A 17,080-nucleotide genomic window follows, 5' to 3' on the forward strand; every position below is an offset into this window, starting at 1 on the left:
CAGGACCCAACAGGGTCCTTTTTGCAACTTTCAACTTTTCAAAAGTCAATATTTTTGCCTGTGTCAACACTAATGATATGAGATTTTCCAAACATTTTTGGTATGGACCAAAGTTAAAAATTCCAACCTCACATCTTGTCACACCCGCACAGTTTCAAAGTTACACGCACACTGCACGTTCAGTTCCCCTGGACCCAAGAGGGTCCTCATTGACGGCCATTCAAACTACTCTTTTTTTATATACTCTATATACTATGTCATTAGCCATCCCATAATATTATTTCTGTGACTACCTTTTCAATCTAAGCCTCTGGGTTGAAATTTTAAGATTTTGCCATATTTCATGAAACTACATATTTAAATCCAACATAGCAGCAGAGCTAATGTAGGGGTCTCAGTGGGGTCCCTTCTTTATATTTTGTTGTATTACTGCATAGGAATAAAATCATTTATCAACATATAACAACAATTTAAGAATATGCTTCATGTGTAAAATCAACTTAATCAACTTCTTAACTAAAGAACAGATCGCTTGTAGTAATTGAATGTAGACCTTTATTCATTTGCAGCCTTTTTCAATCACAGGAAACGTCTTAACCCATATTCAGCCAATCGGATTGGCTGTTGAACCTGCATCTAAATTTGACCATGCATTCAATGCTCCCTCGGAACTTTGGGTTTTCAAGAACTAAAAGCAGTTTCTCTGACTTTGTTGGGTTATCTACACAGTTAAAAACATGGGAATTACGAAAATTTCAATGCATATTTTTACTCAAAATTTTTTAAAGTCACTTTAATGTACGGTAACTAAAAGAGCACCAAAACCACAAACCATATCAATATTTAACATGTAGGCAAAAGGTCGCTACTTTTTCCGGTTATTCTGATGTCACATGAAAGCAGCATTAGAATGGGATCATGTTAAATGTAATTCAGACTACATTAACTTTTATTGAGTACATGTCAGCGATTGTAAATACTTTTGAATTTGCCCTGGAATGGAAGAGGAAAAGGTCCTTACCCGTAAATAGTCCCAAGAGTTCAGCCACCATTATGTATGTTACCTTTATTCCCTCTGAAGAGCACAGAGTTGCTCTGAAGACGTCTTGGGGACAGTTTGACTGAAAAGTTAATGCGACGTTTCTCCGTCTGTCGTTCGCAGACTATGAGGCAGCTGACATTTGGTCTTACCCTTGTTCGACAGTAAGTGTTTCTAATAATATTTTGGTATTATTTAGCCAACAGAGAAGTTTAGGGTTCTGCAAGTCGCTTACAGTCAAGTCAAGCCTGTGTTCTCCGTGTGGACCTGTCACATTTACTGTTTTATAGTATTACACTAATGAATAAGCTTTTTTTAAGAAGATGTGTTGTCTAAAACGATAGTTGTACGGCTTATGTCCAGTAGCCCAATCTTGCGTCGAACCGTGATAGCTTAGTAAGTAACGTCTGAAGTGGAGCCGTTGCTAACCCAACAGGTGTCGTGAAGTTATCGTCGGCTTTGTAAGAAGCCTCTCTCGGTCTAGGAGAGTGTTAGCCTCAAGTTTTAAAGTCAGGCGTTTAGCACACACACATGGTGGTTTCTGGGGAGTCATTGAAAACAGAATGAAAAGGAGTTTCATGAGAGCAGCTAGCAGCTGTCACAGATCACTCCATGCCTCTTTGCCTGGATTAGTCTGTGGACGCTGCAGGAGCCCTAAACGACCGCTAGAGGTCAGTGTAGATAAACTAATGAGCTGTGATTTTTGGTCAGCGACATGAGAAATGGGAAGATCTTTTGTCAGTTTGTTAGTTTGCATTAGCTTTGGAAACAACTGTAAAGACAAACAAAAAAAATTAACAGAGCTAGAGAGAAAATTGCATGATGTGAAACGTTTCTAGAGCATCTTCCAAAAAATAAATAAATAAATAACACAAATTTACCCCTTCAATTTTTAAATAATAAGTAGGTTTAGTTTACCCATTCATTTTGGGCTTCTTCAAAAACTAGCTCCAAATTATCCTCTTCATTTTTGGTGACTTGTTTGAAAATCCTAAATTCACCATTTCAGTGGATTTCTCCTTTTGAAATAGCCCAAAAATGAAGGAGTACTTGAGGTTCTTTTTAAATCGGCCCACATTTACCACTTCATTTTGGGCTACATTTTAGAGTAGCACAAATTAACCCCTTCATTTGGCCTTCTTCCAAAGGAAACCCTAATTTTTACTTCTTCATTCTGGGCTACTTTTTAAATAAACCACTAATACCCCTTTAGTTTGGTCAACTTTTAAAAGCTACCACTTTTTTAAAGAAGCCCAAATTTACCTCTTTGTTTTTGGTGAATTTTAAGAAGTAGCCCGTCTTTACCTCTTCACTGCAGCCTTTTGTGCGATTGTATAATTGCACTTTCTTAAATCGGGATTAACTGTGCAGCACTAGTATGAACAGTGTATAAATAGAGTCACAATAGTTCAGTTTGACAATTCAAAACAACTCCTCTTGGCCTCTTTTATTATATGCAAACAATATAAGCTTCATATTGACAATTAAAATCTGTTTTTTTTTTCTTTCAGTGGGGAAACACGATACAATAAAGAAGGCCTTCTACAAGGTACAGACTTAATTCACTAAAATCGGTCTCTCTGTCTCCTTCCTGCTTCTTCTGTCTCTGTCTTACTGTCCTCTTCCACACAGGTCAAGCCATCGACTGTCCCTTGTCTGAGATTGGGTTGCAGCAGGCCGAGGCTGCAGGCCATTACCTGAAAGATGTCAAGTTCAGCAATGTGTTTGTCAGTGACATGCTGCGAGCAAAACAGGTATAAAAGCATCTTTTTTACACTGAGACTTTCAAACTCATCCTACTTATTACTACTATTTTATACTTATACTTATTATTATTATTATTATTATTATTATTATTATTATTATTATTATTATTGTTGTTGTTGTTGTTGTTATTGTTTGAAGTTTGCAGTTTGATCCTGTCGTTCCTAATGTCTTCAAACCAAATAGAAGTCTCTTTTATTTCCTTTACAGACTGCTGAAACAATAATGAAACACAACAGCAGTTGTTCTGGTCTACAAATGGTGTGTGACCCTTTACTTAAAGAGAAGGTAAGTATTGTCTTCCCATATGATATTTAAAAGACAAAGTACTTTCTTCTTCTAACATTATCATAACATGTTTTTACATCCAACTTAAAAGAACATGAGTCATCCCGTCAGTAATTTTTTTGTATCCAGAGTTTCGGGATTGCAGAAGGAGGACGTGTGCAGGACATGAGAGAGATGGCCAAAGCAGCCGGTCAGTCCTTTCAGAGCTTCACGCCTCCTGGAGGGGAGACTCAGGAGCAGGTGAGGTGAAGTTGTACTCTGCAAAAGTGAAATCTAATGAAGTTTTTCCATCTTATTTAACAAACATCTTATCAAATTGGATACGAGCCACATTCACCGATCATGTCCAGGACAATGTTATAAATAGGAGACAAAACAATTAGTGAGTAAAAAAGTATATACATGAATGTGTTGGAAATTGTACTTGTCAAGGTTCTTGGGAAAAAAAAATCTTAATTCATGAAACTAAAAAAAAATTCTTTTTTCTTACCCATACATCAGATTTTTGTGTTGTCCAAATGCTATCATCCATGCTAACAAGCTAACAGCACACGCAACTCTGGGTGCGTCTCAATGCGTTAACTTCGTGCTTCTTCCGTCCTATCTCCTCCACAACATTGGAAGTACTTTCCCAGTCGCCATTTTAAAGACTGTCCCAAATCGATAATTGCGCTCAGAGGAGAGAGGATGGAGGAGACTGATCGGAGGAGCTATGATTGAGGAGACACAAGAGCCGGCTTTGCGGAAGTCTTTTCACTGACCGACACGCCCCTATATGGAATATCACTCTCTGATTGGACGCTGCAGCAGCTCAGACTTTACATGAAACTTCACAAACACAACGGAGTTTAATGAGAGAAAAGACGAGCTGAGGACAGGCACAGAGGATCGCTCAGAAACTGATCATAAATCTGGTAATAAAGTGTTAGCTGTGAGTTCAAAGCACAAAACACTGAACACAACCATCATCAAATCAATATAACAGAGGATTAATACTGAAAACTGACTGATCAATAATATCTTCCTGAAACACAATAAGGTGGGTTATATTAATAAGCTTCACAGAGTTCACGATCAGATGGGCTCTAGATCAAGGCTAAATAATTCATAAATAATCTCACAATTACGCATTTTACTGGGAAAGTGATCCATGAGCTTCTAAACAGCACACAGAATAAATAGAGAGCAGGTTTTCTTCATGGTAACATGTTTTTTTAAACAGGTTAAAGGAACAGACAAATCTCTGTTACTGTTTGATCAGAGTTATTACAGCGCACATGCCCAGACGTACAAACAGCTGTTGTAGCTGACTGACAGATGATCCAGAGGTGATCAGCTGATGCCGTCATCACTGAAACACGTCGCTTCATGTGACGCTCCGAAGGAGAGGATGTCCCATTGCTCTAAAAATGAATCTCCTCCATCCTCTCTCCTCTCTTCATTTCCTTGCGTCTCTTCCATGCATCTCTGGTGGGAGGGACTAAGACACAAGAGAACAACGCATGTGGAGGAAGGAGGGATGGAACTTTGGAGCTTTGAGACACACCCACAGTCTGCCTGTCTTCATCTTCTATGGGGTCATTTTACTGAATGGCCTTCGTTGTTGCCCTCTACTGGTCTGGTGGTGTGCTGCAACAACCTTGGAGTTCTTGGGACTGTTTTAACAGGAGCTTAAAAGTTCCTGGGTCCAGTTGAAAAGCGACTGTAGTTGTGTTGTATGAACCTCAAGGTGATTTTAGTGCAGACAGTCCGAGTATTTTTCCTCCAGCTATCAAACAACCTCCGTGTTTGCCTGATTAAAAAGTTACCTCTCAGCTTTGTGTGATTTGTCTTAAAGGCTGAGCAAGAGGGCAGCGTGGGGGTGTGTGGGGGTGTGTGTGAGGGGGGAGGAAGGATGATCTATTTAATGTCAGGCTTCATCTATTAGTTCTTGGCTTGGACGTTAACTCTTGGACGTGATCAGCATGTGGTGATGATGAACAAAGATAGATTTGACGTAAGCATGCAGCGCCCCAATCAGTGTCAGCCTCAGGCCTCCCTCCCTGCTCGTCTAAATGTGTTTCAGGTGCGTCAGGATGAGTTGGCATGATCCGTCATGACTGCATTGTTTTTAATATATTAACCCTTAACCTTTATCCAACACAGTTGCTCATAGACTCTTTTTAATGATGGAGAGAGGTGCGAGAGGAGCATGACGCAGGTGATAACAGGTTCTTTTCTGTTTAGGTGAAAGAGCGGGTCAAAGAGTTTTTGGAGAAAATGCTGCAACACATTGGGCTCGAACACTGGGACAACAGAAGAGAAGAAGAAGCTTCTTTATCTCAACAAACTCCTGCTGTGGAAGGAAAAGCAGACGATGGGGTTAAGGGTGTTCCCATCCATGCTTTGGTTGTCACCCATGGGGCTTACATGTGTGTAGCAGTGCGCTACTTAGTGGAGGAGTTAAAGTGCTCTTTGCCTTCAGGCTCTGATAAAGCCCACATGTTCTCTTTAAGCCCTAACACAGGGCTGTGTCGGTTTTTACTTACCATCAGGAGAGAGGGTGAAAGATTCACCCAGCCAGAAATCTGCTGTGTGTTTGTGCACAGAGGAGATCATGTTCGGCAGTAGAGGATTCACAGTGTTCATAGAAATATACAGAAAACAATGAGGCAGGAATGAGGAGAGAACATAAAAGTGCAGAAATGTTTTTCTGAGGTTTACAGTCTTGCGTATAATGGATGGACGAGACTTTCAGGGTTGTTCAGTACAAGCATGTTTGAGAATCTGAGGTCAAGTTGAGGAGTAGGTGTATCTTTTTTAGTGGCAGTAAAATAATAAAGGACGTCAGTATGTGTTAATATTAAAAACGGTTCACTAAGTCTTTTACCTCAGCTCCTGTGTTGTGTGTCTTGAGCAGAGCACTTCCGTTTGATCACAGAGTGATGGTTTGTGCTCTCTGTCAGCATCACTTTGTTACTGCCTGGCTGTTCATTAATGTCAAAGTGTGCTCTAATGAGTCAGTGTGTTTCTATTTTTATACTCTTGAGCTCATAGATGTTGGTTAGAAACACAAGTGGAAATGGAACATTGTTGACTTTCTGGAAATCAGTGACTCGTCGTTGTGAATTAACACGACGGTCAGCAAGGACGAACGCAGGACACAAACTGTGTATCAACTCTGATTTACTTAAAAAACTTGCCAATGGGATAGGAATTTGCTTATTTAGCAGCTTATATTAAGACAATTTAAAATATATATTTACATAACAGGTGCTTTTTCTAATTCTATGGGCAGATTTTTAAAAAATCTGCACTGTTTATTTAGGGTTCATTTTTTTGTCTCAAAGTATCTTGAAAAAAAAATCAGGTCAATACAAACCATGTGAACCACTTATGTTGTAGCAACTCTGTACCCTAAACTTTTCAAACAATTTTATTTAAGATAATAAACCACAAGATATTTCTTGAGCCAAAAAGTACTGGGGATCAGTGGGTGACATACACTCACCAGCCACTTTATTAGGTACACCTTGCTAGTACTGGGTTGGACCCCCGTTGGCCTTTAGCACTGCCTTAATCCTTCGTGGCATAGATTCAACAAGGTACTGGAAACATTTCTTAGAGGGTTTGGTCCATACTGACATGATAGCATCACGCAGTAGCTGCAGATTTGTCGGCTGAACATCCATGATGAGAATCTCCCGTTCCACCACATCCCAAAGCTGCTCTATTGGATTGAGATCTGGTGACTGTGGAGGACATTTGAGTACAGTGAACTCATTGTCATGTTGAAGAAACCAGTTTGAGATGATTCCAGCTTTATGACATGGAGCGTTATCCTGCTGGAAGTAGCCATCAGAAGATGGGTACACTGTGCTCATAAAGGGATGGACATGGTCAGCAACAATACTCAGGTAGGCTGTGGACTTTAAACCATGCTCAGTTGGTTCTAAGGAGCCCAAAGTGAGCCAAGAAAATGTCCCCCACACCATTACACCACCACCAGCAGCCTGAACCGTTGATACAAGGCAGGATGGATCCATGCTTTCATGTTGTTGACGCCAAATTCTGACCCTACCATCTGAATGTGGAGCAGAAATCCAGACTCATCAGACCAGGCAACGTTTTTCCAATCTTCTTCGGTGTGGTCTTCTGCTGCTGTAGCCCATCTGCCACAAGGTTGAACGTGTTGTGTGTTCAGAGATGCTCTTCTGCAGACCTCGGTTGTAACCAGTGGTTATTTGAGTTACTGTTGTCTTTCTATCAGCTCCAACCAGTCTGTCCATTCTCCTCTGACCTCTGGCATCAACAAGGCATTTTGTCCCACAGAACTGCTGCTCACTGGATATTTCCTCTTTTTGGGACCATTCTCTGTAAACCCTAGAGATGCTAGATCAGCAGTTTCTGAAATGCTCAGACCAGCCTTGGTTTGTACTGCAGCAGATCATCTTGACTATGTCTACATGCCTTAATGCATTGAGTTGCTGCCATGTGATTGCCTGGTTAGAAATCTCCGTAAACGAGCAGTTGGATCGGTGTACCTAATAAAGTGGCCTGTGTGTGTATTTCAACAGGGGGTGGGGCTCCAGTTTTGGGAGACAAAACTGCACTAATGAAATTGTCAAATAAATCTTTGTTGAAAAAGATATGTGCATGTACATTAATAAGTAAAGTCATACTTTGGGTTGTTAAAAGAAATGTTTTAATTTCATTTATTTACTATTACTCTGGTGAGGTTTTTTTGTTTGCTGCTGCAGAGCAACATTATGCAATAAGGCCTCTTGTTGGGGGAGTGATGCTAAAACAGTGGTTCCAGGCAGAGCTTGAGTAAGCATCCTGATTGCAGAGACCACATTACTTTCAGTAACAGCCCTGGAACCAATATTCCTGCTGTATCCCAAATACAACTCTCTTTACAGTGGGCCCTCCCTTTCAAGACATCTCTCATCCACACCTGACCTTGGCAACCTTTGTCAAGGAAGTAGACAAGGCCCTACCCTTGAAACTCAAACTCCGCAGACGATGTGTCAGTCCGATTCAGGAGACTCTCATGGTGCTCCTTCTGCTGCCCTACAGCTAACCCAGCCTAGGTCGGCTGTTCTTTGCTTTTCCATACTGAGCCGCCCAACGGTTTGTCAGAACTTCTTTTTGGCAAACCAAAAGTCCACAGACTTCCTTGCCACGAGATTGCACAACTGCTTCCATAGAACTCTGGACTAGCAAGCCTGAAAGGCCTCCTTCAGTCTGACGACCTTGACTGTGATGTACGCCGGTTAGAATGCTACCGGTATGACAGGAGCCAACAGCTATCTGGCCTGAAGCAACATCTTCCACAACAAAGGCTTTAAACATGGTTCTAGGTTCAAGGGTTCCATGTCACTAACACCCCACAACATGCATAAGAAATCCCTTCAGGGGTGGTATCTGAAACCTTGCACACAGGGGCCTCTACTTTGGGGCTCAATCGGGGCCCAGTCTCCCTACAACAAATCTCCCAAGTTCGCCTAGACATGCAAACCCCTTCACTACATGAAGGAGCAGTTCTTGGAGCTCAGATTTAGTGTTTTAATCAAAGTGAAAGAGATGACATTTGAATTTAGATTGTTTCCTTGTGTGTGAGAAGTAACCAAAATGATCAGGGAATAAATTTGATTTTTTTGTACATACCAAATCACAATTCATCAAGAAGGGCCCAAAGGCTATCAAAAGCAAGATGTAATTTTTTTTTCCATACAAAATAAAAACTAATGCCTTAGAGGGTTAGGTCTATTAAGACTTTTTTTTTCTTTTTTAAAAATGTCACACTCTTTTGGATTTGCAGAGTTGTGTTGACACTCAACTTTTTTTAAGGACATGATTTAATTTGGGCTTTTTTTGTCCAGGTCTAATATTTGCTGGTTACATAAGTGTTTGGCTATGTTTGGAATCACTGGTTGAATTTGTTGGCCTTGTTGAAAATGATTTTTTAGTTGCCAAAGGAGCGAACAGCAGAATTAATGACTCAGAATGTTATGAATGAAATGAGTTGAAAGGGCTCATGACAACTTGTATTTCCTTAAGTGTCTTACGACAGTTTCCACAAAGGAGATACTTGGAACAGTTAGTATATTGTTGCTCATATATTTCAGCTTCTCTTTAATCTGTGACACTGTGTCCTCAAATAAGACACTGAAAGAGGTCACACGCACATACACACATCTTCAAAATTAAGACCTGAACCAAACTCTTTTCAAACACAGACAGTGATCCAGAAAATAGTTGCCATTTATTTATCTGCATCAGAGATAACACAACATGAAATATATAAATAACAAAATACAATGTTTAGAAGGAATTCATTTCACACATTTCAATAAATAAATATCCTCTCATTCTGATTCACACTTGGTGTCCGGCACCTGACATCATTAGATCAAATGTTTGTTGCAAATGTTAGTTGATTTTTTTTCAGTAACAAAATAATTCACTCCTTGATTTTAGGTCCTAAACTTACATCATGAGACTGTACTGTATCAACAACTGTGTTTATAAATATTCATAATTACTCACAGATTACACGTTCTAAACAGGCATTGCCACATCTGGCCCATGGTTTAAAGTTTAACTCGACAAAGGGGGTTAAAGGACAGCAGGAAGCTGGACCAAACTCGCTGCCTGATTATGTCAAATGTTGCCAGACCTTTCCTTCATGTGCTGTTCAAACATGAGGCCTTTTGAAGCAGCTGTGATGTAACATGAGTCCATTACCAATCATCATAGATCCACGGAAACAGTTCTGTAAAACTGCATCAAAATATTTCATCAAAAATAAGGTGAACCTTTTTTCTAGAGTGTAGACTATTGAATGTTTTCATCAAAATGCTGTGAGTCATTAAGCGACTCTCACTGATTCTGCAGTCCATTAATGCAGGATGAGGAAGTCTCACGCTTCATCTCGTACCTTTCTGAAGTTCAGCATCTTAGTCCTGTTCCGCCCGTTCTGCTATGTTTGTCTTGACGGGGCTGACGGGTCCATTGTCTTGTAGAACCCGAAGCGGATCATCACAAGACCTGATGGTCTCTTTGGAAACAGCTCCGGTCTGGTCCTGTTCAGGCTGCCTGACCTCTGCATCTCTATGATCCTTGGCAGGCAGTAAGGGATGAGACTCTGTTTGTAGTGGATCTAAGGGGTTCACCTCCTCGCTCCTCTTCTGTCTCTTAACACCCAGGAACTTCTGTATCAGGGAGGATTGAGGTTCAGGCAGCTCGTGGTGAGAAACTCGCAGCTCAGCAGCATCAAGGTTAAACAGCTGACCCCCACTCGAGGAGTAGAAGACATCACGGCCGTTGTCAAAGTCTATCCATATGCGCTGGAAGAGACATTCTTCTCTGATTTTTTGTCTCTGCAGGGAAGATACAAAAAAAATGATGTTACAATCTCCTCCAATTTGTCTTGACTTAGTTCGGGTAAAGTTTGTTCAGTAAAAACTCACCGAGTTGTAGAACTCTCCCTCTCCGTCCATGCAGAGGAACCGCTTTCTTCTCAAATCAAATATTGACACAAAGTTGCCTTTTTCTCTTCTTACCGGTAAGATCACTGCAAGGAAAACAAGCCCAAACATGCCATCAGCAGCTCAACACAAAAAAACACTTCACTGTGGCTTCAATAGAGAGTAAGAGTATGTCTAAACGAAATGCCAAAAAGTCATGTGAACTGTTTCCTTTCACATTCGACACAGCACAACAAACATTCTTTAATATACGATCAAAAAGGCTTTTATTTTCTCAAATAAGTGAATTACTTGGAGTAAAACTCGTCATGTTTCATGGATCATTGTCCACTTACCCAGAGACGTTCTGGGACTGCCTTTTCTCGTTGATTCCCTCTGCTCTGAGTAGAAATGTCTCATCCCAGCAGCAGCACCTGCACGTACTCCTGTGTTAAAACTGCCCTTCTGATGTTGTAAAAGTCGCTCTGCGTGATGGAGCCTCGGTGCACAATCCACCATCAAAGACACAGCACTAAGCACGAGTGTGAAGAAAGCCGGTAGCATGATCAATGGGGATGCCGAGCTTTCTTTACCCTAAAAGCACAAGCGCTCAGGTTTCTGTGTGGGCAGCTACTGGAGGAGGAGAAAGTCCAACAGGTCTATTTAAACAAGAGGTTGATAAACTGGCTAACTCATTTACCAAAATGACCCACAGCCCGCCTGTTTTTCTCTGCATGAGGAGGGATTCCTGTTAGCTCTTATTGGCACACAAAAAAAGGAAAGACTTGATCTGTGGCAAGCAAAAAGTACAACTCATGAGACAAACAGCGCCTGTGCCACAGATGGAAACACATCATTCTCTTTGTTTAAACCATCGAACACTAAGATTTTACTTTTGACCTCAGACACTAGAGCAGTGAGGATGAAGAGACCAAGAGGCTGTAACAGGATGATGGAGGAGAGATTTTTCTCATGTGACTCAGAACATGAAACTTAGGTGAGGTAAGAAGTTCGTATCACTCGTGTAATTTTATGAACTGAATGGGAAATGTTAAGATATTCTGGAGGAGGTATTTCACAGCAGGACTTGATTGTTCTCAGATGTTAACAACAAGAAACTATCAGTGACGCAGCCTTCTCAGGTCAGCTGAGAATAATTTACGGTTAATAAATGTTTAATTTTGTTGAGTCACATTTAACTTTTCTCCCAAAAAGCAAGAACACGTACTTGTTCATTAACAAACGGTACATACCTTCCATCATCCTCACTTCCTCTTACACAATGTGGTGTTTAGAGGAACCCTTTAAACACTCATTTTTGTCCATTGAAGTAACTAACATTGGTTTGAATACTGTTAAAGGTCCCATATTACACAAAAATCACTTTATTAAGTCTTTTAGTGAAACTTGTGGGTCTTTGGCTTTCCTCCCAGCCCACAAAATGTGATATTTAATGACCAAACCTGTACTTAGTAGTGCTTGTGAATGTAAAATCCTGGCCTAAAACAAGCTGTTTGGATTTTGGGGCTTTGCGGACGTCAGTGATTCCCTTTTTTGACCAATCAGGAGCAAGTCTGACCTGATCGGTCCACCAGAGCACATACCTCCGAACCCCCTCCCTGCCCACTCCTCTTGGGGAATGCCAAAGTTGAAGAACTATCACTGCTCTGTTTTTGGCTGTAAACAACCACATAGTTCCATGCACAAGCTTCCCATCTCGGAAGAAGACAAGACTAAGTGGCTAGAGCTCATTTATCAATGAAATGTGCCAGCTACACTCAGTAAAATGTGAGTATTTTAAATGCTGTGTGCTGTGGAGCAGATGTAAGAGCTTTTCCTCAGTGTGCCCCCTGTCTCTGTGTTAGCTTCAGGATGCTAACTTTAGCTGCAGTTAGCCTGTTGTTTTAGCCTGTAATGTTACAGTAAACAAGCGTTGCTGTTTTCTAGACATTGTGCACTCAGAGCTCGTGGCGCCGCTCTCAGTGACGCAGAAGAGCAGGGCGGTATCAGTGGTGGCTCATTTACATATGAAGGTCACGCCCACTAAATCAGAGCGTTCTGAACAGAGGGGCTATGAGAGCCTGGAAACAATGCTGCTGTGCTTGATTTATTGGCTTTTTGGACCAAAACATGTTACTACCATTTCATGAAGACATCAATGATCCATATTAAACTGCAGAGAAGGAGCATAATATGGGACCTTTAAATAAATATATCTTTATTTATAAAGCACAGAACCAAAAACAAATCTTATTTCAAGATGCTTTACAAAATGTGTTATTTCTGACATTATTGTATTATAAACAAAGGCCCAACACCAAGACCAAGTAAGGAGTCTGATCTCATCTGAACCCACCAGGAGTAGAAACATCAGCAGCCTTTAGTAAGTTACAGAGTTAATAACAAACAACTTATAGCAGACAAAGCAGAACCAGGCTCAGGTTGGACAGATGTCTCCTGAGACCGTGATGGGTTTACAGAGAGTTACAGAATGAGAAAAAGACTTTTAGTAAAGGAAGAGATGGACAGAGGAGGTGATTGGAATGAGACTGCAAAAGCTGTAGCAGTTGGAGTCTGGCAGATCCACATCAGTACCTACAAGACAACAGGGCTAAGGGACTCCCAGAAAGATCTGTGGTCAGTGACCAAGATTTGAAGTTAGTGACAGACAGAGGAGAGAGGGACACAGGAGCTCAGTGTCAGTCTAAGCCAGTAGCAGTATAACTTAAAGCTGGTCCAGTTCTAACAATAAGCTTTAACCAAAAATGAAAGGTTTAAACTGACTCTCAAAGGCAAAGAGAGTGTCTGCCTCCTGGATCCTGACTGGTAGATGATTCCAAAAAAAAGTGGAGCCTGATAACTGCCGGCTCCACCTCCCAGACTACTTTTAGGGAGTGTAGGTATGGCAAGTTCCTAAAGGTGCTTTATTTATGTAAAAAAGACAGCATGACAATCAGACACACACACACTCTTTTTGTAGTTTAGCTGTTGAAGGAGCAAGCAGTGTACATTGACAGCCGTTAACAGCAGTCTCCAAGGAAAGAATAAATTACTCAGCAGACTTGTGTAACACTACATAAGGGGCAGACCCCAGCTCATCGAAAGAAAAAAAAAGAAAACTCTATTTTAACCCCTTCCCTTCCCCCACCCTCCCCTTATGGGTCTCATATTTTAAACATATTTGAAAAAAAATTACAGTAAGTATACATACACATACAAACAGGCAGAACAAATTAACAGAAAATTAGAGTACAAGGATAACAATAAAGAAATCAAACATTTGAAAACCACAGTATAGTGCGGGGGTGGGGGATGGGGGGGGGGGGGGGGGGGGGGGATAATTTTCACAAGTAGAATAAATTAGAGAAATTAGAGAGCATTACAGTATGGATCTGACAGTGTTTGAGCCCTGTGTTCTATTTTCTAAGGTAGCCTGCCCTGCCTGATTCATCCAAGCCATAGAGAGCTCCAGTGTAAGATTTTCTATCCACAAGGTGATCCACTGATATATGGACAGCATGTGAGGTGGTTTCCATCTTACTGCCAATATCTTTTTGGCAGCAGTACATGCCAAAAAGGCATGAAAAAGGTAGAGTTGCCTACGTTAAATGCATATGTCATGGGCGGAAATTAACCTTTGTTGATATATATGCAACAAATAATGTTTTGGTTTGTTTGTTTTTTTTGAACAGGTCAGTAAGGTTCTTGCTGCTCTATCTGATTATGAACTGGTAACTGGATCTGATATGAACACCTTATTGGACCAAAAGACACTTTTTGACTGGAGAGTCCAGGGACCATGTAGTTCCTGGTGGAACATTCCCAGAAACTACATGGTTCCTGTGTTTATCTGTGTTTCCACTGAGCAAAAATGACACCATGAAAGGAGAGGACCTGCACTTTGATTTCTCAGCTGATGCTCTCAAAATGGTCATAAAGTTGAGTGTGGAGCACTGGACACTTCTCACACTCAGTAATCTCCATAGTGGCGAAGGGGTGGGAACAGGTCAAACATTGGTTGATGGATGTAATCTGTGAAAAGCAGATAAACACCTGGGAGCAGTTATGAAATGTAACTGAAGTTTTACAGTAAGTGCAAAGCTGCAGTGTTTGATTTGGGAAAACGCTTCGCTGTATGATTTTGTGCACTGTTACAGTAAGTGCAGAGTGCACACAGTACACTTAGCGTCATTGTACTTACAGAGGCACACTATTTAGGACACGGCATACGTCATTCAGGTGTTATCTTATTGAAGGGGGGATCAAAAGATGTAAATAAGAGTGATATAATAAATCAGAGGGGATGGTCAGGGTTTTGTCAGCTGTGATGGGTTAAAAAAAAAGCATTTCTTCACCTTTAAAGATGTACTTCTCTTTAGGTCATTTTCCCTGAATGATTGATGATGATGATCTGGAAACTTTATTTTGAATGCATATTTACCCATATTTTTCTTTATACAGGTTTGACATGTCTGAACATTTACATTTAAAACCTGCAGTGTGCTTAAGTGATTGTATTGATGCATTGAAACAGTTTGAAGTAGAATAGAGCAGTTTAACATGCTTGTGTTGAACACGTTTTGCAGTCCAAAGAAAAAGTAAGAAATTCTAATTTCAAGAACCTGTACAATCAAAGGTTACATTTTGGATTCAAATCTGTTTTTGTTTAATTCACCTTCAGAGAAGTCCACTTTTACATCCATCAGAATTTTGGCGTTGGGCCTCTTCTCAAGATTCACCACAGGAGGGCGCTACACACTCACCCATGGGTTTTTATGGAGGACAGCTTTCTTCATCACTATGGTTCATTTTTGGAAACTGTGATATCATCAAAACTGGCACTTGGTAAAAAAAAAAAAAAATCAAAAATATTTTTACAAACCTATTGTTTGGGACAGTTTATCATCCAGTGCCCCCAAAATGGGAAAATACTTTTGGAGCTATACAGTTCAGCACCTCAAGACACACTCCACCATGAACCACACATGTGACATTATGATTATGAGTGCTACACGAACATACTTCCCTAGAAAAAGAAACAATCAGAGAGATCTAAAACAATAAAAAAAAATACCTGTTGGAGTGAAAAAAAGAAATCTGTGATTTCCATCTTCAGGGACTAAGGTTGGATCAGTCACAGATTTTCAGTTGTCACACCTGATGTTTTACCTCCTTTGGTGGGGCATCCATCCCATGTGCAGGTCCCCCTGGGACATGCTCACATCCAGCTCTAGTGGTGCTTAACATCATCATCTGATCCTGGGTCAAAGGTCATTTACTTTCTCCACCTCTGGACTGAAAAAGACAAACTATATATCTTCCAGTTGAGATTTTGAGTCAATCAATCACTCTCACCTGGCCTGGCAGGTCGTTTCCAGTGTCCAGTGACGTCACTTCATGTCAAAGATAATAAAAACATGTCTGACAGATTTCAATAACTGGATGGAGGATTTTCCAGGTAATGCTCAACAATATAAAATGTGGAGTGCAGATGGCCTGGAGGTTTGGGTCGCGCTCCATGAGATTTGTCCTCACGCAGGTGGCCTGGGTTTGAATCTGGCCTGTGGCCTCTTCCCTGCATGTCACCCCCTACTCTCAGCCTGTTTCCAGCGCTATCTACTGTCCTCTCCTCTATCCAATTAAAGGCATAAAAGCCCAAAAACTAACTTAAAAAAAACAACATAAAACGTGATGATCTAGGCAAGTGTTTGTCTTATTTTTGTTTTTAAAAAATGGTTGTAGAAGACTTGATATACAGTTTACAGTTTACAGTTTCATTCAGCAGACACTTTTGTCTAAAGCGACGTACAACACAAGCAAGAATTTAGACAGAAGGAAAACTTAGTTAGTGCAACAACAGTGCTACAAGTTATTCGGCTGCAGGTGCTGCTATTAAGTGCAAGGTTTTTTTTGTTTGTTTGTTTTGTTTTTTGTTTGTTTTGTATTTTGTTTTGTTTTGTTTTTTTGGCGGGGTACAATAATCATCTAACTGCATGCAACGCTGCAACAGTATACCTCAATCTTCATCAAAATTCAGTAATAGTGCTAAAAAATCATAAGCGCTCAGTCTCAGACCTACTGACTCATTCTACGCCTGAGGGCAAGGAGGAGAAGGGTCAGCTTAAGTGCACAAGTATTCCCTGAACAGACAGAAAGAAGTAGAAAGGGACTCTGTGGACAGTTTTGAGTTAGGTAATTCATTCCACCATTTGGGCACAACAGAGGAGAAGAGTCTGGCTAGTGATTCGGAGCCGCGCTGGGCTGGGAGCACCAGGCGTCTTTCACAAGCAGAGCGCAATGGGCGAGATATGAGCTACATGCACCTGAGAAGTCCAGCACAATGTTTTAAATCAAGATTTTGGGCAGAAAAAATGATGCAAGCATTGCTTAAAAAAAGAGTAAAAGAATCTGCCTGTAGGCTAGGAAAAAATTACTGTACTACATTTTACTGAACTTGTCAGTTCAATGTGTATCATATTCAGTTAAATGAAGTATTTTTTACTAAAGTACAATAGAAACACTCTTAAATTTAATTTTT

The 17,080-nt window shown here is 40.6% G+C and overlaps 2 protein-coding genes across 2 annotated transcripts; one reads left to right on the forward strand and one right to left on the reverse strand.

The window, feature by feature from the left end:
- The first annotated feature begins 968 nt into the window (after positions 1-968).
- Positions 969-6,651, forward strand: tigara (TP53 induced glycolysis regulatory phosphatase a). Its single transcript, XM_074678129.1, has 6 exons — positions 969-1,203; positions 2,551-2,588; positions 2,672-2,793; positions 3,014-3,091; positions 3,221-3,331; positions 5,318-6,651. The coding sequence occupies exons 1-6, from the start codon at positions 1,133-1,135 to the stop codon at positions 5,699-5,701; spliced, it is 804 nt and encodes a 267-aa protein (XP_074534230.1). The 5' UTR covers positions 969-1,132; the 3' UTR covers positions 5,702-6,651.
- A 3,381-nt stretch (positions 6,652-10,032) lies between these two features.
- LOC141796213 (fibroblast growth factor 23-like) lies at positions 10,033-11,106 on the reverse strand. Its single transcript, XM_074677199.1, has 3 exons — positions 10,899-11,106; positions 10,546-10,649; positions 10,033-10,455 (listed from the first exon to the last, which is right to left on the reverse strand). The coding sequence occupies exons 1-3, from the start codon at positions 11,104-11,106 to the stop codon at positions 10,033-10,035; spliced, it is 735 nt and encodes a 244-aa protein (XP_074533300.1).
- Between the last annotated feature and the right edge of the window lie 5,974 nt (positions 11,107-17,080).

This window comes from Halichoeres trimaculatus, unplaced genomic scaffold, assembly GCF_033239565.1.
Source record: "Halichoeres trimaculatus isolate MK-OKI-2021-1 unplaced genomic scaffold, fHalTri1.1 fHalTri1_scaffold_10, whole genome shotgun sequence".
In the NCBI taxonomy this organism is placed as follows: domain Eukaryota; kingdom Metazoa; phylum Chordata; class Actinopteri; order Labriformes; family Labridae; genus Halichoeres; species Halichoeres trimaculatus.